The sequence below is a fragment of the Aquila chrysaetos genome, chromosome 23 (genome assembly GCF_900496995.4).
Source record: "Aquila chrysaetos chrysaetos chromosome 23, bAquChr1.4, whole genome shotgun sequence".
NCBI classification, from domain to species: Eukaryota; Metazoa; Chordata; class Aves; order Accipitriformes; family Accipitridae; genus Aquila; species Aquila chrysaetos.
In genome coordinates this window covers 9972967-9999480 of record NC_044026.1, presented here as the reverse complement: position 1 = coordinate 9999480, position 26514 = coordinate 9972967, and the positions used below count along the sequence as shown (strand labels likewise).

At 38.3% G+C, this 26514-nt stretch overlaps 1 protein-coding gene across 3 annotated transcripts in view; it reads right to left on the bottom strand.

The window, feature by feature from the left end:
- Nucleotides 1–722: 722 nt before the first annotated feature.
- GABRG3 (gamma-aminobutyric acid type A receptor subunit gamma3) overlaps nucleotides 723–26514 on the bottom strand; it is a 339148-nt gene continuing 313356 nt past the window's right edge. For 2 of the 3 annotated variants that reach the window (XM_029999201.1, XM_029999199.1), the window contains exons 8-11: nucleotides 20309–20461; nucleotides 12294–12490; nucleotides 10727–10756; nucleotides 723–8324 (exon numbers count right to left, since the gene is read on the bottom strand). In XM_029999201.1, the coding sequence (XP_029855061.1) occupies nucleotides 8046–8324; nucleotides 10727–10756; nucleotides 12294–12490; nucleotides 20309–20461 (659 nt within the window). In that variant the 3' untranslated portion in view covers nucleotides 723–8045. The remainder of the gene's footprint in view (nucleotides 8325–10726; nucleotides 10757–12293; nucleotides 12491–20308; nucleotides 20462–26514) is intronic. The other variant, XM_029999200.1, reaches the window with a different exon arrangement.

Sequence of the window (26514 nt, the reverse complement as noted above, 5' to 3'; positions counted from 1 at the left end):
GTATAAATATAACAAGCTCAGATAGGGAAATCTGTGGGATCATGAGAAATCTGGGAAGTTTCTGCATTTTCTGTAGGCCAGCTGTCAGCCCCAGTGTTACTATGGACTGGAATCCTGAAAAGGAATAGGGATATCACAGTCAGAGTGGGTCAAGACTGGCCATTCTATGGTCATGAATGTACAGAGGCAGGAATTAAACTGCATTTGAAGAGGATAAACCAAGACACACTTACTTAACAATAAGTGGCTGCCAAAGAAATTATACTTGTAAAAATGCAGACTATAGTTTTACCAGTAAATTTCATTGTGTAAGCAGATCCAAAGAACTAGCTTTTGGTGTACTGAAAATGTTGGGATTGTGAAAGTTTTGAAACCAAATTTGATTGCAATTTTAAAATTATGAAGTCTTTACATTCAAGCAGTTTATGCAAAAGACCTGGCTAATTTCTGAATTTCTCTTTGAATTTCGTAGGATATTCTTGTCACTTTATGTGAATCCCATGGATAAACCTCAGTCTCAAATCTTTTAATTTACTGGCTGCTCATGCTGATTATTGAAAATATTTTTAAAGACTCTTTTGAAATTCCTTTCAAGAACACCCTATGAGAAAGGTAACACACTGTTCCTCTTCTCTTAGGCAAATTTTCAGATGTGTCTTTCTACTTTGTTAAGTTCTCAACTTCTATAAGAAAATACAACCACCAACATATGCACACAATACTTTCATTTTCTGATAATGTGTATTTATTTGTATCCAGAAATACAAATGTTGGGATCAAAATACGAATATAAATAGTATTCTAGACGCACAGCCCTACTCCTTAACACAAAGTAAACTGGGATGGATGTGGTTGATAAGGGAAAGTCATTGTCTGAGAACTTGAGGAGATGAAGCACACAGGTGTTTGACTTTTCTGGTTAGGTCAGTCTGGGGGATCACTAGGATGGCTATCTAACTTAGAAGGACATACTGGTACTAGTGCTACCTGTATTATTCAAGGCACATTGGGCACATAATTGTACTTTCATTTCACTATGACGCCACAAGCTGCACTGCTAGCAAAGAAATCACACACCCCTAAGAAAAACTTAGGAAGGAAGGATAATTAGAAATCTAAAATTTTATTTGTGTTCTATAAGAAAGTTCAATTTGGCACATAGTTGGCAGTTTTTATGTGATTCCTAAAATTGCACTCACTTGAAATTAAAAAAAAATCCATATGTTGTCATGCTGGGAAAAAATGTTTTGAGACCAGTATATTGAGAGTTTAAAACAGGATTATATGAGGTGTTTGATGACTGCCTGTGATAGCCATAGACTGGGCTCAGATTCCCTCCAGCCTAGCGATCCTACTTGTGACAGCCACATGTTGATCCATGATTTATGATTGGTATTGCATGTGACTGTGGATGACAATAAAGTCACAGGACTCCTTAATGACTACAAAAGAGAGTATGGGGGACTGATACTGTAATCTCTCTGCACGAGGTTTCCCACTGTTGTTCAGAGGAATGCTTTTTGGTGGAAGCTTATTCTGAAATTTTGTTTCCTTCAGAGTGCTGTCTGGCAGTGCCATACTTCCCTGGTCTGCCTGTGTAATAGTGTCAGATGCAATTATTTTACCAGCTTTCCATGAGTTCAACAGCAGCTCACATTTTAAGGATCCCATGTGGTCTGTAAGTATGGAATGGACTCTGCAGCATGCTCTGTTCCATATTCATTTGTCAGCAGTTTTTTAAAAATATGTCATCAATATTGTTCTCTTCATCCATTTTCTATTAACGTGCAATTTAGAAATTTTGGCATTTACCTGTTTTAGGCCTCACTTTAAGTACGTAAATCACAAATCTAACTTTAAGTACTTAAGTTACAAATCTGCTCTCCACAAGCTTTGAAGCCAGTCAATGGCTAGTCAACCCTGTCCGAATATGATCCAAAGCTCTTCCTGTTTGCTTGTAAGAATATTTTAACTTAACCCCCTCTTCTGGTCAATGATCTTGATTGATGGAGGAAGTTTTTGACTCAGACCTACAGGCCTTTTCTTTAAAACTTGTAATCATAACACAGTCTCAATAACAAGCCATCACCACCTTCACTGTGGATATTTCATTCTTCATATTTTATAATACCTTGTGTCAGTACAGCTTCATCTCTCCCAAGCACTGCCATAGGCTCCAAGAAGGTAAAGAGACATTAGGAGATTACTAAGTGCTGTATTAAACACTAAAGGGAGCACCTGGGTTCCCCTATAAGAAGCTCTACAGGCTGGCTTAGGCCTCCAAGTAAAGCTGAGTTACCCGAGTGCTTCCATGACACTAAACAGGCTGTTGTGGCTCCTCTGTTTAGTGTCATTCATTACCTAGATAAAAGAATACATGGCAAATAACTCACTGTATCAGTGCCTGGTTTGCCTGGTTCAGTCCTTGAGAAAGCCAGTCCAGACATATGAATAAACATAACCACATGTCTTCTGCTGTCTTACTTTGTCCTTCATAAATAGGAAATGATTAGAAGATCAAAATGCATGTTTTGATATCAAGTATAGAATTCTCAGGTGTCCCAACTCTGAGGCACTGAACTTCATGATGAATTTTATTGTCTAATTTCACATATATTCTAGGAAAACCCTTGAGGACTCCAGATGCATACAAACACTGACTTGAGGACCCACCACAAATGAGAAAAAATAAGAGAAAGTAAAGTTTGTAGACAGGAGCACATCAACACAGATCTTGGATATCTCCCTTGAGGAATGTCAGCGGTCACCATCCAAGTGCTTGAAGTCAGTCACAATCCAAAGTTATTTAAAGAAACAGCTGCTAGGTAAATTGGATGCTTACAACAATATTTATCCCTAATTCAGGACTTAGTCCTAGACAGGGTTATAGGGTAGCATATCTCTTTGAGTTATCCACCACAGGTATGGTGTACAAAAATTTGCTGTTTAACTTGTCAAAGCAATGCAGTTCAAACAGGGCTTATTTTTTCTGTTGAAACATCATTTCACTTTAGATATAAAACATAGGTCTGTTTTTAGCATATAAAATAGTGACCTAAATGGTGAGGAAAGTAGCTTCTCTGTTTGTTTTCCAGAGAAACCATGGATGCCAGGGGAAAAGGTAAAACTATTAAGGCCACTGAGTCTTGAAGTAAGGCCTTTTTTTTTTTTTTTTTGCCTGTTTTAAACAGTCTTCTGGGAAGTGACCTGGATGAGGTAAACATCAGCCTTGAGTTTATGCTTTGCATCTCTTGGTGGAATTAAGTTGTTGAGTGAAGAAGGAAGGATTCTGCTAAACTGCTGAAATCCCACTGCAGTTTTCTTGCTACTTAGGAATTAAGAAACCTACAGACTGCTTAAAAAAAATAAAGAAAAATCAGACAAATTCTCAATGTGCAGTTGAAGTCATCTAGAATATTGGTCACACACTGTGGTGCTTAGGAAGAACTCCAGCAAGGTCATTGTCCCTCTTTCTAACTCTCAGGCCAGGAATAGTATATCCTTCAATATCAAGAAATGCTAACAGCACTAAGCCACACTAATGTAAGAGGCACAAATATTTCACTATAAGGAAGAAGAAGAATATATTGTGAAAAAAATCATCTAATTGTGTGGGCAGTTAAAATTATGCAATATGGCTTGCCTTTTCTTAGTACTTTATAGAAACCCAGAGGGAGCAGCCAATGGGAAAAGTACAGTCTGTTATGGACAAGTTGCAGTGGGCACTTTGTTTTACAGCTTAGAAGGTAACACCGACCCTCCAGATGGTGAGGCTAGTGAAATCTGTCTTAAAATATTGAGTCTTCCTTCCCACAAAATCAGCAGTACAGCAACTATGGTCTTTCCAGAGCTGTCTTGCACCTAGTAGCTTGGAGCAGGACAGAGTAATTTTTCTAGATGTATGGTGAAATTTGGTGTAAAAAGGAGGTAAGCATCCTTTCCCTTCATGAAATTACCAAGTAAGGTGAGTTGTGATAAATTCATGCAGCAACATGAGATGCTAGACTCTGAGACACATTAGGGCTGCAAGTGTTTGAGGTAGCTCTCCGAGTTATTTGGCAGGTTGCCTCCAGTTCCAGAAATATGATTTCCTATCAGCTAAAGGCTCATGTGTCACTGCCGTTCCAGCTGATGAATGTGCAAACCACCAGGTGGATGATTTGGAATTAGCTGTGGGCAGTTGGTGGGAAGAATTGAATAAGAGTAGCGGGACAGAAAACTGCACAGCAATAAAAAATAATTTCTTCCTCCTCTTTTAGCTTCACTACTCATCGCTGTCTCTGTGAAGACAGTTCTGGCTTTTTTGATTCTTCCTCTTGTAATTTTTATCGGTTTTATTGGTATGTGCAATATACCAATATACAGTTGAGAGCTGATGAAAGAGAAAATAAGCATCTGAAAGAGAAGAAAGGTTATCAAAGTGCCTGAGGTGTTTTAATCTACAGCCATACTTCTTGATTAGAAAGTTACATTAAAATTGTGTGGTCTGGACATGGAGACAGCATAAACTGGATGCAAGTTCTTGTACACTTACTCTTGGCTGTAAAAGAAGGAGCTGTCAGTATGCTAGGCATCAGGGCCAGAAGAACTGAGAAGACTGAATTAAGCAGACCAGTATTTTTATACATTCTTAATTGCCTTGAAAATGCTGCCCTCAATGCAGGAAAACACTGTCCATCAACTTCTAACTGAAGGAGGAGAATAAGAGGTTTGACTTTAGATCCTCCTGGGAAAAGTTGGTTATCTAAACAAACCCTCACAATTTTTTCTGTAATTTCGAAAAGGAAGGAATGTAATGTGAAGATACTTGATTTTGTGGTTTTACATACATATCCAAATGCGTTCATTTCACTAGTCATTTGGTTTTGTCTTCCTCTGTTCCCTTCCCTTCCTTGGAAGGGTACAAAAAGAAGTACTAAATAACAAAAAGTAGTAGTTGATTAAATGCAAGTCGTGAACATGAAATTATCTGATAAGAAAATGTTCTAAAATGTTGTTTTTAAATTTCTCATGGGACAGTGCACAGAAGTGTTAGGTTTTTTTCAATTTGCGAAGGAAGCAAAAGAATATCTGGAAGTTAATGAGGATAGTCTTGCTACTACAGAAGGATATGGCACATAGATTTATGGAGACCTATATCTAGGTGTGTAGAATAATTGCATTTTGAATGATGCAGAGCCTAGAAAGCTTATCTTCCTGATCTCTATGGTTTTTCAGTGGCTGCCAAAGCACAGAGCAGTGAAGCAGAGAGACTAAACCAAGCAACTAGGAATAAGCAGAGGAATGCATTCTGGAACCTGCCAGCCTGCAGCCACTCACCTTGCATATAAATCAATTTTTTGCACATAACCCCAGAGTAGAATGTATTACACAGTAGAATATGTCCTCTGCTGTCAGTATAAGACTGGAAGCCAGTAGTGTCTGCAGATTCTTTCTTGGTTAGGACGGTGGAAAAAAGTGGAATTATATGCTTCCAACTTCTGTTTATTAAAGCACTCAGAAAACAGAGGCAATATGAATGGACTTAGCATAATCAGTCTTCCAAGGAAGGATCTGATGGGATTGCATGCTTTTAGCAGGAATGGGTAGCCATGAGCAGAAGTGTAAGAAAAGTATATGCTCATCATCTAAAATGGGAACGTTCCACTTCCACACTTACTCCCAGAACATTCACTTAAGTACGCAATTGCTAGGTAAACCTCACTTTAGCTGTTCAAGATCTAATGGTGGAAGGCACCTTCTTGTGCCTCATCTGTCTCAATACTCCCACCAAAATCAATTGATTGTACAGAGGGTTTGCAGGATCAGGCCCCAAAAGGATAATTGCTTCCATTCTTTTATATAGGCTTGAAATATTTCTAGTATTCTTGCAAAATATGGCTGAAGGTGGCTGTTAGAGTAGATTAATTCATAATTAGAAAGCAGGATATTCAACTTCAATGCAATCACCTTCTTGCACTGCTGAAAATATATCTCTCACCAAATAAAATCCATACTTCCAAGTGCAGGACACAGCGGTTTACGGAGTAATAGATTTTACAGAGTAATTTGTTACTGAGAGTGAGCAAAAACTTCAGCATGTATTTTGAAATCAGAAGCTTATCATGAGTTTAGAAGATACCAGACTGGGCAAATTTTGCTAAAAATAAGGTTTTGATCCTGCCCCAAAATATTTCTTCTCTGTGCTTCTAACTTGGATTTTGTCAGTCCCTAGAGAAGTTATTTCCCTCCCCCACGTAAACCAAGCTCTGTCTCTGATATTTTAGGCAAGTGAAAAACAGAAGAAAGTATTTTGAATAACTACAGTTAGCTTCTGTGTTAGTAATTTTTTTCAATTAAAAACTCAGTGGAAGCACAGAGCAACAGCAATGACAGACAGTGATGTTTCAAAGAACATGACAGCATTTCCTTTCCTTTAGAATTACCATTGCATTAGTTTTTGCTTGTTTGCAGGATTTTCCTTCTGAGGAGAAAAAGAACTGCTCTTCAATCACATCTACTACTCATTTTTTATCAAATACTGTGTGGAAGAGACACACATTGTTTGAGATGATAAAAAAACTATCAGGTCCTCCAGAAGAGAAGAAGAATAGAATTTTGGTTTTAGACACATTTTAACCTTGATCTTTTGCAACTATTTGTCATCCAAAGGATAGTGAAAAGCCATTGCTATTTAATTTTGAATCTGTTTTGTTTCCTTAACGACAATTACTGAGACAGTCTGTAAAAGATGTAATCTAGTTTAACACTAGTTTTTGAAAAAATAGGTAGTTTAAGAATTTAATGGTCAAAAGCTTGAAAAGTACAAAATAGCTTTTTAGTGTAAAATATAGTTGGTAGTTTAGGAAAAAAATGAAAACAAGTTTTTTCTACATGTGGCAACTATTCCGTGTTTAATTCAAGTGTGACAACTGAGTTCCCGTAATGCACTATCCAAGTCAAAAGTGTTCAGTCTTCAGCTCAGACTCAGGGAACAACTGCTGTGAGTAAGAACTGCAGTGTTTGACTTTATGGAAGGAACAGAAAATGACCTTTGGCACACATGTTTTTCAATTTTGTAAAATAACTTTGAGAGAAAAAATAAGAATGCATGAAAGCACTTTTTAGTAAATTGCAATCTGAAGAAAGTCACATATTCTTAGTGCTATTTATAGGGATTTTTACTCATGGCCTATCAACTATGATCTGCTACAATGACATAAACAAGAAGGAATCATGTCCTGCTTCAAGTAGAGTACTCTAGAAATCAGTGACCATCCTGTGTTTAACCAGTCATAAAAAAGACAGTTAAAAGCTTGAAAAACTGTAGAAGTTATGCCTACAGCTGCCTCAGAGATAGGCAAGTCTTTTTTTTATATCAAAATAATAGCTTTCTTATAACTCTGCCTTTTCATCTTAAGTTAAAACCTATATGTGTAGGTAACTAACTGGCTAATTCCATGAATCCCAGACCTTTGCAGAAAGTAACGTCCATGTTTTGATCCCACCAGAGACATTTCTTACTGTCTTTTGGTGGTTTCTGTATAGCAAGGAGATCATCAATGAAATATTTCCAAAACCTGTGGGACATAGCTCAAGCAAGTTTAAATACAAATGAGTGGTTTCATCGGCTTTGGCTTATTTGCCAGTGCCAGCGTATGTTGCTCTGAGCCTCAGGGATATGGCAGCATTTTGAAGAAAGTATGGGAATGAAAACCAAAAATGACATATTTAACCTTTGCCTGAACTGTGTATAGCTTCTATGCCAAGGGAGAATAGTAGAGATTCTAATATACAAGAATTATTCATAAACATCGCTTACACTACAAATTCAGCTGAATTTTGTAAGAATCTTTTCCTTAAAATGAATAGCAGTAAGGAGAGAATTCTTCCATGTTTTTCTTTTTCAGGCAATTACATATTAAAATTCTTCATCAGGCTCTGTGATGGTGAAGGTTAATGTGGCCTTTATAATTTGAGATGAAACTGACCATGTCCTTCACTTTTTCTGCACTTTCACCATCCCTCCACAGTGTGAAAACAGCAGTCTTCACTACAGGCAACATTTAAAGATAGAGGTATCCAACCCAGTAGACCAGGTTAAACAGCAGGAAGGATGTAGGAAAAAAGACCCTAGAGTAAGAGTCCAGTTCTAAGATGTCTATGTGAATCCGTCCTCTCCTCCATGAGCCTGATTTACACTCTTCGTAACAACAGAAAAAGCTCTGGCAGTCTTTCCCATCCAGACATTCATAGACACACGCATCTTCAAATTCTTGCCAGTACATGGCATTGTTCAGTGTGATGACTGTAGTTGGTGGTCTCATATCAAGTACAGAATAATTCTGAGGAGAGAAAAAGAAACCAACAGTTTAATAAGCTTCCATGGATGGTGCAGATCACAATTATTAATCACGGGAAAAAATCACAGGAGCTGAGAATAAGAGGTAAATACTATAGGAATTCTAGATTTAGGGAGCATCTTTCTTTCCCTCAAAAATGCATTTTCAGAGGAACTTCCATAGAGACATTGTGGAGCAGCAAGTTGAATAATTCTAGGTGTATTTTCTACTTGGGTAACTCAAGCATATATTTCCTAGTAATCATTTTTTCACACTTAGGAGTTCACTTGCCTGTCAGAATATTATTTGCAAGTTGCTTTAAACACTTTCAGCTACTACATTTAAGAATGGATTCTGAAAAATAAGGAAGATGTCCCCCCTCCCCATTTAATTACTGAACAATCTCCACTTAGTATAGCTGCATTCACTGCCTCTTTACGATGATTTATAAAAACAGATATGATCAGCAACAGATAGTGATGATTTCAGTACAGGATTTCAAAATGCCATCCCTAGGCATGTCCCCTTAGTGTTTATCACACTAACCATGCTCAGAAATAGGACACTCTGGTATCACACATCCTCGCAGTACCACTCGTGCCTACAGACCTCTCCTTCTTCAATGTTCTCCTTATTTACACTTTGTCAACTTTTCTGTCACACCATTTCCTTTTCATGAAAGGTGCTTTCTCACAATAGTCTTCTCTCTCATCAAGCCACCCGTTCCATCCTCACAAATGTCACCTCCTCCACTGGCATCACTAGGAAAGGTCCCATCAGCTTTGCTGCCTGTCTGCACCGACAAAGCAGACTCCAGCCCTGTCAGCATGGTTTTCTCCAACCCGGGGGCCCTTCTGCTCCCTGTGATTGTGCTGAGCACTGCTTTTGCCTGCAGAAGCATACTGGGTATGCACTAACAAGCTATTCACACCTCTGCATCGTGCCTGCTTGCATTCTGGAGGATGGTCTGGGCCCCAGCTTCCACACTTACTGTACATAGTATTCAATAGTTCCTGTTGAATGTGCTGGGCCGTATCTGAAAACTTTCACTCTGGATGTGAAACACATCAGTGATATGACTGATGTGCCTCAGTGGAAATTTTCCTTTTTCTATCAACTTAATTTTCTTTCTACAAAACCTTTGGTTTGGCACACGATAATATTACTCATGTCATTAAAAATGCTGGCCCCTGAGATAAGAACTTGACGTGGCATCTCTCTGCTTAGGTGTTGGCATCTCCAATATAGATAACTGCATCCAAACAACTGCCCTATGGTATCTCCAGCCAATTACTTCTAGGACACAAGTCATCTCATCATAAGTAAATGGCTACATTCTCTCTGGTGCATTGTGCTGTTGACTGTAAACAGACTGCAGTTTAGAAGGAGATTATTGCAAATCTATTTGTTGTGAATGACTTTATCTCTGAGATTAGATGACAGAAATTACTCCCTCATGGTCTTCTCTCTCATTTGTAAAGTTTCAGGTGGCTGGTTTCAGAGCTTTACGATGTGCTGCCACATGGAAAAGGTCTCAGATTATTGTACAAACAATCATTTTTTGACTGTAGCACTTTGGGGAGAAAAAACCTATAACTAAAGTATACATGGAATTTTTCTATACCACTGTGTCACGTATTGTTCATTTATTGCAGGCCTTTATGAAAATTTTCTACTCAAGGACTGAAATTTTCTATGCCTGGCTACAATATTTATGTTAAAAAGAAGAAAGGCTAAGTTAGATCTCTCCAGATGATTTTGGTAAGTGAAGATAAATAAGTGCCCTGGTTCTGCAAAGGAAACTTTCTCATCAATCAATAGTTTGGGTTTTTTTGTTGTTGTTTTGTTACATCATCTATCTGCTCAGGACAGAAGATAAAATAAATGCCCTGATAATACCGAGAGATTAATCTGGTTGCTTTAATCTCTGTCAGCTAGGAGGGTTCCTGAAGTGACTAGATACCTATTTGAAAATCCGCCTGAAAGCTTGCTAAAGATTTTACAGATATAAATAAATGAATTATTGTCTATGAAACAGTTAAAGCTCCATATAAGTTTATGACATAACTTGTGCTTATTACTTTTTTATAAAACATAATGAGAAGCTGCAGTATTGTATAAAGCAGACACACAAAATTTCGAGGTAAAAATAACACATAATATTCTACACTTGACCCTTCTCCCTCCCAAATCATTTGATAAGTCCTTATAGAAAGAGGCAGCTATGTTCTTCTGCCACAGCCAAAAACAAACTGACCTTTTACAAAAAAACCAAAACAATATTTATAGTGAAGTCATGGTAAAGCATAACATAGTGTTACAGCTTTCTCAGGAATTATTGCAAGTAAATGTCAACTACGCATTCATGCCTCCATTGCTCTCATGGAATAAAATAGCTTACTTACCATCACATGACCAAAACTGACATCAGGTAGCTTAAATACAGATAACAAAAGAATTATTGAGAAGAAAACATACTTATTGCTTCATATGCATCTAATGTTCCAAAGCATTCCTTAAACCAAGCCTTTAAATGCATTTGTTCATAAAACACTTCATGCTGAGTATACTATATATTCAGCATAACATTCTGTACACTTTAAAACTACATGAAACCTCAGCAGAATGCACACCTAGTTTCCATCCACTTTAAATCTTTATTCAACCTATTAAATTTATTTATTTAGCAAACAATAGCTAAGTGAGCATTTGTTCTTGTGTTAATTTAAATCTCATCAATGTTGCATGCTTTCCTTCATCTTTATTCACATGTCTGGAAATACATCCTACTCACAGAGATACTCGTGACTTTTTCATTCAGTCTTTCTACAGGATGGCAATTTTAGTTTGATCATTAGCAAGTTCATTTTGATTGTCTCACACTTTTCTTTTGGTACTCTTTTGCCTTTTGTGTGTAATGCATTTTTACAAGAAGCTATTAGAGGTTTAATGGAGTTTTCATTGACTAAGTCTATGGTTTTCTAGGCTTTCTCTAATTCCATATTTGTTTCAGCTTTTCCTTCATTAGTTCTTCATTTAATAATTTTCTGTAGCTCTTCATTCAATCCCTTTTTACCTCATGACCTATTATTCCCTGAATTTAGCCTTCTCTCTCTTCAATTTCCTTGTTCACATTTTTCCTATTTGGCTTTGTATTTCTGATTTCAATTGTCCTTATTTCCTCCATTACGCAAAATGGCTTTCAACATCTCCAATTACCAATCTCAAACACATAAGATTTTCCACTGATCTTGAGTGGACAACTCACTTCCCCTTCCCTATGTTTATACTGAAATTTTTCTCCATTATACAGCCCCCTCTCATTCTTGTACTCAATTATGAAGTACACCAGGCAATTCTTCCTGCACGATTGTTTTAACTGATTCTGAATAAACAGCTTTTGTGTGTGTCTGGGTGTTACTCTTGGAAGTGTCTTTTTGGCCAAAAATGCAGCCATGCATAAAACCTTTGTAAGTGACCTCCTCTGTTTTTGCACTTGGGAACAAGGCCCTTTGTCCATAGGGCTAAAACCAAGTGCTGGTTCCCAGTGGAGACATTGAAATCCCGTTTGTAAGTTCATAAATATTTCTAGACCTGTTAAGCCATGAAATAGCAGATGTATTTGAATACACATTGATGTGCATATATTTGTGTAACAAGCTATGCAATCTGTTTCAGTGGGAGCCCTTTATGACTACCAGCACAGTAACAGGACAAAAGATGCGTAGGCAGGGTTGCTGCCTCATGGTCAGGAGGCCGCTTCTGTTAGAAACGGACCTCACTCAACATGCACATAACTGCTTCTACTGTTACTGCAGCTGTTTTCCATCAGCTTTCAGGGCAGATCACACCATAAACTGGGAAGAGCTCAGAGGAGCAGAGTATCATGGAATTACAGGCTGTCGTTGAATGATTCTCCGCTCTCTGAGCCATGGACATGCTAGAAAAGAAATTTAAATGCTCCCATCTTACCGACTTTTTCTTCTTAGTACAGTTTGGTTTCCTGCAACTTGAGTAGTAGTTGAGGGTTGCATACTCCATCAGAGCAGCAAAGACAAATAGAAAGCATACAGTCACAAACAAATCCATAGCAGTGACATAGGAGACACGGGGTAATGACTTTCTTGCAATGGTACTCAAAGTTGTCATGGTCAATACTGTGGTGATGCCTGCAAAGAGAAACTTGATTTAATTGTATGCAACATCATTTCTCCATGTCGCAGAAGACTTTAGAAACAACCATAGAAAACAGAAATGCAAAGTGTATCCAAATAATCCATTAATTTCATTTGGTAGTAGAAAAAATTATGAAAAATAACTTTGGTAAAGCCAGTGGTATTTTGTAAACACCTCAGCTATTTATATTCGTCTTTGCAAAAGTGACATTCCCATGCCTCTCAGTATGCTTTTCCTCATCTCTTCCTTTTTCTGGTCCCAGTTAGGTTGGAGTTGGTGGTGAGTGAGAAGGAGAGAAAGAAGAAATTTTTGAAGAAAAATATAAAACAGAAAAGATACTAAACCCAGAAAAATAAAAAATAAGAAACCTAGACAACAATGGAGAAAATACAGTCTTTTTCACAGCAGTACTGCTGTCATGAAAAATCTTGTGCTCAAAAAAGAAAAAAAGGGAGGGGGGGAAGAAGAGAAATTTTGCTGCAAAGTTCTGACCATGAATTTTGAAAAAATCTTTTTACACTGCTGCTTTCTTGGGAGTCCTCCACTGCTATTTTCCTTCTCAATAAAGGAAAACATGCTCTCATGCAAACTTCAGATGTAACCTTAATGGAAATAGCCTTTTTAATTCATACAAAGCATCACATCTTAGACTGATTTAGTAATAATGAATATAATGGGAATTATTTAGTGTGAAATATCCTGAAACAATAAAACCAGTCCTAGAATGAAATCTATGGGGTGTCAGTTATTTGGCTGTTGGTAATTCATATAATTTCTCTTCATTCCTGAGGAATAGAAGTCTTTTCATTCCCACTTTGGACTGATGCTTTTAATCATTTGTTATGAACTGCAAGCCTTCTGACAGAAAAAGTAAAACTCCTCAATAGCTTAGGAAGAAAAATAAAGCTCTCGCTCAAATAAGTCTCAAGAGAGAACCTGCTCTAAAAACAACATAACGATAAGGTAATCTTTCTTTTTATAGTTAAAGTGATATTTTGCAATGGTACACAGTGTTTGAAATGGCAGGGGATGACTTAAATTATGCCTTATAGTAAAATTACTTCCCACAAACAGCACTCCGGAGACAAATAAGTATCTGTGGATTACTTTTGACTGCTTTCTGTTTATGAAGGAATGCCTACCTCTGATTTGTAGCATTTGATAGAAACTACAGCAACTCACAAGAATAACCCTCCTCACTTGAACTGTCATAAAGTCTGGAAGAGCCAGAAGGCAGATTATTGCCTGGGCCTCAACCTTCTTCTACAATGAATAATAACTAATTGTACTCCTTAAATATCCACTACGCAGAAACAAACAAACAAACAAAACAAAAAAGGTTGCTGAAAAAAATACAACCCAATAATCAAGATGAAGGCAATGCTGATAGGAAGTGGGAAATGTGGACTTTGTGTGTACCTTGGACATCTAAAAGCTATGGGGAAAATATTTCTGTTTCCTGTCATCTATGTCACCTCCTAATATAAGCACATGTGGCTGCCACGATCCAGTAACCTCTCCAGATCCCCCAACATCAGTTCTGTAGCTAGCTGATGCTTTGAAAAAGCTCCAGAGACAAAGCTCATCCTTAGCCATTCATCACAGTAGTCAACTGCAAAGATGCCCAACTGCAAAATGTGTTGACTCACTAGCCTTGATTTGGCCCTTCCTAGCAATAGCTTAATTAGAGTTTTTCTATGACCCTGACTCAGGCCTTGGGAGTCGCTAACTTCAGAAGGACTGCATCCAGATTATGACATACTCTACAATATGAAATGAAGTTCTTTAACACTTTCTAACATACATTTAGATTTCTAACACAAATTTGTCCATTTCAGAGGCACATGTACATGCATCTGCTCTCAGGTATTTTACTACCTTTAAAAAATTCCTCAAAAGCTGTAGTGTTCTTCCAGCACAATATACAGTGTCCTTTTTACATGGACTCAAGGGAAAGTTTTTATTTCCTGCTCATCCTGTGATAGGATCTCAGGTTACTTCAGGACACTTATTTTATTAAAAGGCTAAAAAGAAATAAAAGGAGAAAAGAAAAAAGCTTGCAATGCTCAAAACCATTTTTTCTGCAAAGGTCTGCAATTTTTCTACTGAGTGCTGTATTGACAATGTAATGTTTTTCCTCTATTTTTACTGAAATGGATGTATAACCTTGTATTATTTGTGACAAGTAGTGTGCAGGTATCTGTGATGATGACCAGCTTCCAAAGTGACTGTGGACAGCAAGGCAAAAAAGTGAAGGAAAAATTACCGTTAGCCTCTGTGCTTAAGTGCAGAAGTCCTCAACTCAGCCTGAGTCCTATATCCGCGCCTTAGAGCTGAATGTGAAGTGCCTGCCCGAATCATGCTTGAGACTTTGGAAACCTAGAAGCTCTAGGTGAGAACTAAGCAAAACCAGCCCAGTAAATCATGTTGTAAATGCCTCACTGATACAGAATCTGGGAGTTTTGGATGGCTCTGGACTAATTTTAGCTGTTTGAAACAAAGTAGGTTCTACTAAATGTATAGACACAGCAATAGTGTATGATTTATTTTGGTTTTAAGATATTAATAGTGTACGTCCTCAGTCTCTTAGACAACAAATCACATTTTGCTACCAGAATATAAAATCGTGGGGAAAGGAGAGTTTAGCATTATCACAAGCTATCACAGTTTCTGGATTATACATCACATTTCAAATTACAGTGAGGGCATGGGACAAGATTGCTGAGCACATAGATGGAAACATCCAAAGGTAAAATAAACATATTTTTACTTCTATTATTTATACAAAATATTTTTATGATATGAAATCCAATAGAAAAGCATCATTCTTCTTTTAAGATGAGGCTTGGACTTGGATTCCAGCTCAGACCATAAACAAGCAATGAGTTTTTGAAATAATAAAAATTCTGTTGAGTGTATCAATTTTACATCTAACACATTGGCACAAATTTTAAAATATTAAAATTAGCCTTATGGGGATACATACAGAGAGCAAAGAGAAAGAAGGTGCACCAGATAATACAGTTTTGTATTCCTATACATTCACAAGTCAGAATATAGATATGCATATATGAATAAAATGCAGCACCCATTATTTCCAAAGAGAATATCTAGATTACATACCTTTAGCTCATTTTATCTCTCATGCTAACAAAATTAGGTTTGTTGAGTTGTTTCAAATGCAATAAACCTTGCCAGATGAAATTGTTAAGTCTCTCACTTTGAGGAGGCCCGTATGGCAAAGTGAGCTTTGCATCTGTTATTGAAATTCACAGTGCTCATGAACTGTCTGTTTCAACACAATTTTAATATCAGCCAAGGACAGCTTTGAATAAACCTGGCTTCAAAATTTTCAGGTAGAGAAGTGTAAGTGGGAGCTTACAAGTTTGTGTATAAATTCCATTTTGTGGCATTTATCTTCCCTGAGGAAATTCCACACCAAAGATGCTATTTGATAAATCAAAAAGGACTGTCTGGGAGATCAAATGATGCAGGGATACATAATGCATGAGAACACTTTAACCTTTAGATCATTGGCCTAAACAGTTATTTAAAAGTATTACTGTGTAAAAGCTGCTTATTGGGCAACCGTATGCAAAGTGAGGTAGCAGGAGGTTCAGTGTTAGAAACCCTTTGGTCAGCGAGGCTCATTTTTTCTTATTTTCCAAAGGGTGTGTTGGTGGTACACTGGAGGAAAGGTGTACTGCTTCTCCCCGTGCTATCACTTATTATAAACTTAATTTCTCCACCTTTCTGGTCTGTTACCTGTTTAGAGCACTGTCTTGGTTTTCTAGTGAATAAGCTTAAGATGGAATGGCAAGGAAAGCAATGTTCATTTTTTGTTAAACATCACCTGTATCTTCTTTTACATCAACACATTGCTGGCCTTGATATCCATTGTATTTTTTTAAACTGCAGTTTGAAGTTGCTCTGTAATAGCTGCCTAGTCCTACTACATATTATACCCATCTTGAAATAGTAGGGGGAAACTGGGATGAAAGCTTCAGTTTAACTTAATTCCCTTCATCTTCAAGGAAAACAACCTATTTTTTTCCAGATCATAACTCTTCTTCAGACATTTGCTGGCTGCTCTTGACTATGAACATAGGGAGAAAATAATTTTGATCACTAGAGACAAGCAGAAACAGCAGAGAGCCTTTCTTTTTTCTCTTTGAATGGAGGGCAGAATAACCTGGGATCACAAAACACAGTTCTCATCCAACACTCAAATTCTATTTCCAGTTTCCCACTGACTCTTCAGGTGGCCTGGAGTGAATCACATTGCCACTCTGGGCCTCAGCCCCTCAAAGTGCATGTGAAAAAGGGACTATGATGCCAAGTTTTTAAAGAGCACTTTGATGGCTCCAGACAGTGCTGCTGAAAGGATACTTATGGTTCCATTTTTTCACCCTCACAGCCAAATACCCCGATTACATTTATTTTTTCCAGCACAGAAATAGCTTATTACTTAGCGTTATTCAGAAAGCGGTAAAACCTGTCCTTTATGTAATTGTGAGTAGTTGCCAATAGCTTAGGAAATTACTCATTAATTTCAGAGAGTGAAATATTTCCTTGATGCTAGCCCTTTACATTAATGCAGCTATACTTGGAGCAGGTCTGGTGCACTGAGTCTACAATTAATTTCAACTAATTAGCAGGAGAATTTCAGCAGTTTGCCTTTGGCTGTATTACTCAAAATTTCACCATGTGCCACTATCCAAATGTGAATGTGTGCTGCTGCTCAGACAGATTTATAAGTTGTGTTATACAAGCAGACCTACAGTAAACTGGGAACATCTGCTTACTGCATCCCAAGTGTCAACAGGCCATCGCCGATTTTGGAGCAACAGGACTCTGTGCACAAAAAGAGGTGACCCATTATATATTATTTTCTTGTCATTTGACTTTACTTATAAAAAAGTTATATTTTAGCCCAGTAATTTAATTCTTCATCAGAGTTTTAGGAGTTAGTCATGATAGCCATTGAATATAGCCTTGGAGCATCTCATTTTTATGTTCTTACTTCAAATTCATGACCTTAGTATATGAATACATATTTTGTCTGAAGTTCCTGCTGGCTAAGCGGGTGAGGCAGGGAGAGCCACACTGTTGGGACTAGTGATCTAACTTACTTCCATGTCTAATTAATTGGAAAATGGAGCTGTGTGGTGTGGGGAACCTCCCTCAGGGACAGGGTATGAACACTGCTTACAGAAAATCAGTAATGCAAACTGTTAGATGCCTCTTCTCCCTTTTCTGTTATGCATTAAGAAGGATAACCTAAATGGATGCTGTGTGACTCTGCACACACACGGGGCTTCAGACTCCTATTTAAAAAGATGGAGCATGGTCAATCTTTCCTTATCTCCACTGAGTCACCCAATTTAAGAAGAAAGTAGTTCAGCAGAGAAGTACTCTAAAGACCTGTTGCTCAATGTTCTGGACATCAGAGGCAAATCTATACAGCCAGGAACAGGCAGTTGTACAGCTGCTCTGTCCTCACCTTCGTATAGTCTTCACGCTGTCCTGGAGGTGGAGGCAGTAACAGAATAACTATAAGACTTAGGGTCCATCATGTTGCTAGAGCCACAGTATAAAGGCACTTTGGCACTCATATGAAGGGAGGGAGGACTGAATATTTCTTTCTCGGAAAATAACCTCAGAAAATTGGACCCACATGATGCCACATGACTTATAATGGTCAGAAGTGCTACGCTTGTTAATTTTACAAATCCTGGATCAAATCCAGCAGGTTATGGTCTTGTGCTGACCTCACACAACATGGGTTTTAATACAGAATTATCTGTAAAGTGTGAACCAGTGTTGGCTGCTTGCAGTTGTCTTATTACAGGTTCTCTGAGACTTTTTGTTCTATTTATTGATCATGTTCCATAGCTCCACATCACTGAGCTGCTCTTGGTTTGGAAGGATGCCCCTTGTCCCTCACTAAGAATTAAAGCTGATACAACTTCCCCCTAGGAAGATACCTAAGGATTGATAGCAGGAATGGCTGGCATATAGCTTCATTGCTTAAATAAACCTGTGGCTAGTGAGGGAGTTACACTTAGAGGATATTTTTGGTAACATATTTCTTCTATCATTCAGCTGAAAGTTACTCAGCTATCGAAGCATTAGAAGTTTTAGGAGGAAGAACGTTTGTAACCTGGGCCTTAGTGCACCCTGAATAGATGACTGCATGTTTTTTGCATGAGTGAAGGACTTAGAAAGTGGGGTCAGACTTCTGGACAAGTTCAAGAGACTTAGCAGCTAAAATCTCATTCGGAGTGAATGGACTTCAAAGTCTCTTTAGCACTTCATTTTTCTTTTCCCCTTCAGGGCCTTCAGGGGGTTTATGCTAGAAGCCACAGCACCCTCAAAATTGGTGGTTGCTCAGATTTATTAGTGCAGGAGAGAGACAGACTGAAATAGGACAAGTCATTTTGAACAACTATATAAAGGCTGCATTGTCAAACAAGGTGTCTTCCTCCTGAAATCAAGTAGAGCACCTCTCCATGGTGTTTGAAAGAGAGCTAACGGAAATGGATTCACATATAAGTAACCACCATTTCTGGTAAACACTGAGTTACTTGGATGAAAAAGGATGAGGAGTACTGATGACTCTTGATCAGCTGTTTAGGGGAGTGGGAGGCAGAGGTGGTTTGTACAAATGGCCTCTCTTAGACTGTGGTTGAAGGAAAGCTTGTCGTCACGCAGCAGCACTGGAGAACACCCTGCCTGCTGTAGGCTGCCTTCAAGTGTCCTCCAAGGAGGTGCAGCCTGTTCGCAGCCCTTGTCCTCCAGTCTTTCCTTGCAGCAGTATCACCCTCTCAAACCTGGGGACTCAGTTGCTCCTACAAATGCTTCCTGTCTGATTACAGTCCAAAAAGTCAGGCAGGTCAGTTTTTAATAATTTGTTCTTTCAAACTGAAATGATTTAGAGAGTCCAGCTGGTTAACTGGAGATGGTAACAAACTCCAGCAGGAGGAAGCAATGAATAGATGGGCATGGTAACCTCTGTGCTTGAAAACAAGTATGTAAACCTTGACATAGCCTCCCCTTTTCCCTAGACTGGTAGATTTCTGAATCGGTTAGTCTCAGCAGCCCTGGCAACCACAATCTGGACTAAAATGTTTTTCCTTCAGTTCTGATGTACCCCTATAATTGGCTATTATAGAGCCCTATACCCGTGATGCTGGCAAAACCTGCAGGTTTTCCTATAGAAATAAGAATAAATGGTCAACATTTCTAAGTGTATCCTAAAGCACAATGCCAAAATGCACATGCTGCTCCTCACATAAATGAGCTGCTGGAAAACCTATACCAGCATAAATCTCCACAATCTATGAAAAATATCTCTACACCCAGTGTCGTTCTTAACTTCAAGCATGCAAGCTAAAACACTTTGCATGAGTTAATATTATTATATCCCACAGTTTTCTGTATATATAAGACATAATGCCCTGTGGGGGAGAGTTGCAGAAAGGAAGCAAGCCAGCAGTGCAATTAATTTATTCTTCAAAAATGTCACTAAAATATCATGGTGAGAACAAGGAGACAGACATTAATTCTAGAATATTATGCAAAATAGGTGGCAGTGTCGTTCTAAAGGGTCAGGGTAGTTTACTTTTAATTACACTGTTAAAGGCAGAAAACCAGATACTTCAGTGACAAGTAGATCTGGGTCTGCGAGATGTGGTAGCAATAATCCAAAGCATATAGCTAGTGGTGTCTTTGAAAGGAAGTTGGTGTTTCCAAATGATAGTGTAGGAACTACACAAAGAGAGCAGAAAAGGGAATTATTAACAACTTACCTAATGCTGTTCTTGCTGGTGTGGCATCTTTTTTAATCCAAAAGGATACCCAGGAAAGAACAACTGTTAATATACAGGGAATGTATGTTTGAATAGTAAAGTATCCCATTCTTCTACTTAAGTCGAAGTATATAGTCATGACTACATAATCACCTGCAATAATAGCACAGAAAATAAATTGACATTGTGGTGAGATACAAACAGTTCATTGATGTGCTAATTTTTTAAGCTTCATAAAGACACTGCAGATGAAATATTTCTTAGTGTTTCGAGAGCATCTGTGCAGTAATGCTCACAGAATAGAATTTAAATAAACTTTTCCATTCTAATTTCCTTTAGTTTTAGGTCTCTCTGGAAATGTTGGTCTATTTGGACAGGCAGAGGCTCTCAGTAATCATTTTGGATGAGCAAATTTTTGAAAGGCATCTTGAATTTCCAGACTTGATATTTCTGGATGGGTCCATGGCCACAAACATGAAGCTACTATCATTCACCAGATTCTGTAACCAAGCCACACAAAATCCCTCCTTCTGCAGGCTGTGTCTTCCCTGCCCTAATTTCAGCTTTGAGTGACTTCCGTTATCTTCTTTTGAGATATGAATCAGGCAATAGGGGTCTTTATGGCAAGTGTAGCATGCACATGAATATGCCTTTACATAAGAAGTCATTTATAGACACTAGACCCTCAATGCTGGAGAGAGAGGTCAGACTGCATGCTTTTAAAGGACTCATCATTAAAAATCAAGCCTCTTTTTGTCAGCATTCCTCCATTTCAAAGCAGTTGTGGTCACTTGTGGTGTCTGTAAACCTTCAGAAGGTGAGTCTGGATATAAAGTTTATTATTCTGCTGGATAGTAAAAATCATAAAATCAAGAGCTCAGTAAGAAGGCTAGTTTATCTCACATTATATGATTTTCTTCACAGTATCTCTTCTTCTAACCCTCCTGACTCCACAGGGGATAATAATCTGTCCCTCTCTCTCTGCTCAGTAGAGGCTACTGACCTTATCACCTCTCTCCTTACTAACAGCTCCCTCAGCTTCATAGATGTTAACTATCCTTTTCTCTCAGTCAGAGTGATTAACAGTAATGAAACTGAACTGAGACCTATTTCTGCACTTTGCTTGAAGTAAGTTGCTTCTATTTCAGATATGAAGAAGAGTTTATATGCCTGAGAACTTTTATGGGGTTTTGCTGGCCACGTCAGACTTGACCTAATAAACTCTATTGCTTCCTGTTACAAACCTTGACTTTGTAGAATATGGTATTTGCAGAAAGTGTCATTTGCAATAGGTAGGTAAGTCTGTCCTGTTACAGCAAAGTGTCAGAAGACTGAAGAAATTGGTAGCACAGAGAGATTAATCTTCCAAGGAATGTACACACAACTCACCCAGGTAGAGGCATAATGGGTTCATTAGTTGAGACAACTTAAAGCTTAATCTTCTAGTAACAGAGAACATATGTACAAATGCATTTAATACAGTGGATATTTTGACTATAGCTAAATACTACATAGAAAAGAAATTAATTCGGTAAGAATAACTTCCGTCCAAAGAATCTCTGAAGACCACTGTAAAAGGAGTGAGCTACCATAAGCTATGAAGTCAAAGGTAAATAAAAATCTGAGGGTGGGATTTGGGGAAAGAAACTTAAAACAGTGAGGCAAAAGGAAAAGTTACTATGTGTTAAATACATCACTTTGAGATAGATATGTTTGGAAGAGGTTGGTAGGCCCTTGGGTGCTTCCATCATGCCTCTGTTAGATGAATACGTACATTTTCATGTGTACTGTGCCAGTAAAAAGCGTGTGACCCCAAGAAGTTGGACAGTCATTTCAGAAGCCTTGTGTATTTGGCATTACAGGACAGAGCTTTAATGAAAGAGCTCACTGCTGTTACAAGTAGGAGGTATTGCAGTACATCATGACATAGTGAGCCTTGTGGGTTGCTCACAGGCTAAGGGTTACTTTCATTCCACTAATCCTCAGCACTTTTCTCTGTGCAGGGAGTGGCACCAGGGAACTGATGTGGGTTAGCAACCATTGGTTCTGCTGGCTTATTGTTAGCCTACATCAGCTCCCTAATCTGGTTTGCCGCACCCAAGAAAGATATACACCACAGCAACTGAGATTATTTCATAGAAATAGGTGTAAGGAGTCAGAGGCTGTGTAAATCAGTGCTTCTACTGACAGGAACCAACCCAACAACCATGGAAAAAAGTTATGATAATGTTTCAAACATTGTCAAGTCAGAAGGATGAGCAAAAAAAGGAAATCAAAGACTAGAAGAAATGTGCCAAGCCTTTACATTTTCCTTACTCATCTATTGTATCTAGAACTGCACATCTATGGATAAGCTGCTTGACGTTGGTATAAAGCAAGGCAACCTGCAGACTTCTCATTGTGTACGATGATATATGATACACACAATTCAAGTACACACATAAGTCACTCCTCCTCTGAATAGTATGATCGTGATACCCAGCACAGCAAACAAGAGTGGGGCTAGATACTGGACAGTAAGATACTGGGAAAGTAGGGCAGAGTCCCTGCTTCCAAGGTCTTCAGCTGAAATAAACCTGATAAACTGAGAGTGGGAGAAAATTATGGCACATTTCAACTGTTTTGCAGCCAGGAACTGAGGCAGAGATTAAATGACACAGAGAGTCTACCATCACGAGAGAGTCCATTTAGTCACGAATTGATTCAGTGTCTTTCAGGCAGCATTAATTTCCCCTGATTTTAGACATCTAGAAGGTAAATTCTACAGATAACCTGCACAGTGTGGCCTCCTTTCTATACTTAATGAAGATAAATTGGTACTTTTAGTATATGGTTTGTTTAATCTGTTTTAGGGGTACACTTTAGAAGGAGGTGAATGTGCCCAAAACATTTCCATTTGTCTCCTGTGATTAAAAAAGGAGAGTGATTGGCTCAGATGTGGACAAAGACATTGTAGACACTTGCAGATGATTCAAGGAGTCAATCACACCCCTTGATTTCATGGTGAAACCTATATTGGGCTACTTCTATGAGGGTGATAATGTTATTTTACCTAAATATAATAACCTTCTTAACCTTTTAAAGGGTATTTCAGTTATTTTCCTCCTTTGTTTCACAGTTAAACTTGATGCCTTCATCCTTGAGGACATGCACAACTCCTTCTCTCCTTGCTCCTCTGTTCTCCACCTTTCTCCTTCCTTCCTTCCTTCCTCCCTCCCTTCTTTCCTTCCTTCCTTCCTCCGTTCCTCCTTCCCTCCCCTGCTGTTTATTACAACAGAACTTTTCATCTTCTCTGCAGAACATCCTTCCAGCAAGTTAAATAAAGGAACTGTGACTTGGTCAAATTTTACAAGGAGCTGCAAATTCGCAAGTATCCCCAAACTTGGGGCAACAAAGCCCCATAGATGTCTAACAAGCACCTAATGGATATGAAATCCTAGGATAGTGAGTGGCTTCATTCATTTAACCACTAACTTATTTTCTTGTCTGAGATCCATACAAAAATTCTCACAATGAAGAAGGCAGACCCCGTCATACATGCAGCAGCTGTGCATACACACTTCTATACTGTACCCTCTGTGCTGTACTCTAACCTATGGCAACACACTGACAGATAATATACCGAGAGATTGGGAGAACAATTTGGTTCAGTGGAATTACTAATGCAAAGTGGAAGTAAGAGGAGAATTTGCTGGTTCTCCTACAGTACTCTAACCACGCTGAGAGATGATGCAGCTAAGAGACAATGAACACTGATGACTATGCTTAGTGGGAGGAAGAAATCTCCCCTGCTGAAATGCAGAGCCCCAACTGGAAGCAGCAATGTTGTGACTGCTGTCAGAGGCAAGCATGTTTCTGTACAACATGTAGTGAATGCATTTTTTTTAATAGATACAGTAAATTACAATTTTCAACTAAATTACCACTTCAGTTCTATCCTCAGCCAAGTCAACTTCTGTTGAGATTCCTGAATTGTCTCTTTGCATACAGAAGAGCCAGCATGTATGTGCTATGTCTACTTTCCTCGTTGCACTACTCCAAACTGCATCATCATCATTATTATTATTGTTATTATTATAAACTACTCCTTCCAGAAGTAATTATTTTCTACATATCTAAAAGCACTTGTCTGCAGCTTAAAGGAAAGTAGCCATGGTACATACATTTCTGACTTTCTCTATACACACAAAATAATTTGTACAAAGAAACTCTCCTCTCTTCTAAAAGACCTGACCTGCAATTCATTCTGTATGTCCTGCAGGCATGAGCAAGCCAAAGGAGAGAAAAAGCTTTCAAAAACTCTGCACAGTGCCTCCTTGCTCCTTTGCTAGCCTTCAGAGCTCCACTTGCCATTACTGCCGCTGCTAGAAGAGAAGCTGGGGCTGATTGTGCAACAAAGCCCCACGGTGCAGGAAAGATGGGAAAAAACCTCCTTCCAAACTGCATATCATTAAATCAGTGTACTTGGTTTAAAAGTAATCACACGGGGATTGCCTAGCAAGGGCCCACTGGAATAGCTAATACCAAAAAACTTCACTTTGAAACCCAGAGAAGAATTCTACTTTTTCACATTTAAATAATTTCCCAGGAAGGCAAACTAACTTTTAACTGAACCGTCAGACCATCAATTCACTGAAATAATGAAAATTACCTTGAGGCAAAATAGTGCCTGACCAGTTTTCTATAATGAGAGCAAAAGATGCACCTTGAGGCAGCAAATCTGGAGTAATAGGAATAGTGTAGCAATGCTTCCCATGAAACCAAAATGATTGCTGTCTGTGACCCATAGGACTTATGTTAGCTTAAGTTTCTAGTTTGAAAGTAGGACACTATTTAGAACAATAATGATTTTTAAAGGAATAACTGCTGTGGATTTTAATGAACAATGCTAAACTATAGCCTATTTCCTTTGTCTTTTGAAGACTAATGTCATGGTTGACCGAAGTGCCAGTATTTTGCCTATATTGCACCAAAAGCAGCTCCCTTAAAGTTGAAATGTTTGAGCAGAATGCAATTGGTTACTTTATTTTTAAAAAATCTTCTAAAAATATAAAATGATATACTGTAAATAATTTATTTACTCAAACCATACTATACTATCTTATCACACATTTTCATTTATCCTCCCATTACACTCTGAGGTTAACAAGTACTACAATCTCAGTTATCTTAGAAAAAAGTTACACAAAGAATGATTTTACACAGACTGCAATATGAAACTACAACGCATGCTCAGAGCAATTTCAGCATGTGAGTGAAGGTTACTTGCTAATTGTCCATCACTAGAACTGCAGAATATGAGGAGTGGCAGAGTTTATTCATGTTGTTATGAGAGTTTGATTACAGAAAAAAGTCCTAGTCATTAGAATGAGGACTCACACAGTGTGTCACAAGTATGTCTTTGTTGATCACTGAGACCACAGAGAGTACAATGAGGCATCTTCCTTATTATCTTAATAAATCTAATTTACTTGGCAGCGAGCAAACTAAGTTTCTAATCTTCAGTGCTTCTTTTTTTTTAATCTTATTTTATTTGGAAGCCAAGAGAAGACCCTATTTAATCCTACCATTCACTCTTCGTTTCCCCCCAACCTGTTTTCTGATCTTTGCTTCCCAAAGCTCCATTTTTTCTTTCCTGAACCAGGTTTCTCTGCTTTCTTATTAAGCTGAAAATTTTCTACTGGTTTGGCTACTGCCTATCAGTCATCCAGGATGGTGTCCTTGCGTTCCAAATGCCTTCATTTACAATTCTTCCCTCTGACATCAGGGTAGAATGTAATTTTTGAAAACAACTAGCTCAAGCAGGACACCACTCCTGTTGTTGAATACATTGGTCAGAGAGCTGACAAATAAAACCATTGAAAAAATAAATTGTCATCAAAGTCAGTATTTACAGAAGTTTTTGCAAAATGTTCACCAGAGAGGTCTTTTGGAAGTGACGCATGCTATCATGGCAATGCTAGTGTCAGCTGGGGACATGCAAGTTTTATATTCAAGAGATGGTTTCAGGTTCCAGATTTTGCACTATCTGGAAAGAATATCTCAGCTCAGAATCAGGCAGAAACAGAGACTGTGGTACGAAATCCAACCCTGCCTAATTCAGAGTAGAAATTTTCTTCAAAATCAGACAGAAAAACCATGTGAACTAGGCCTTTTCACATCCCAGGCCATCATCCCAACCCCTCAGAGACATGCCCAGTGGAAGT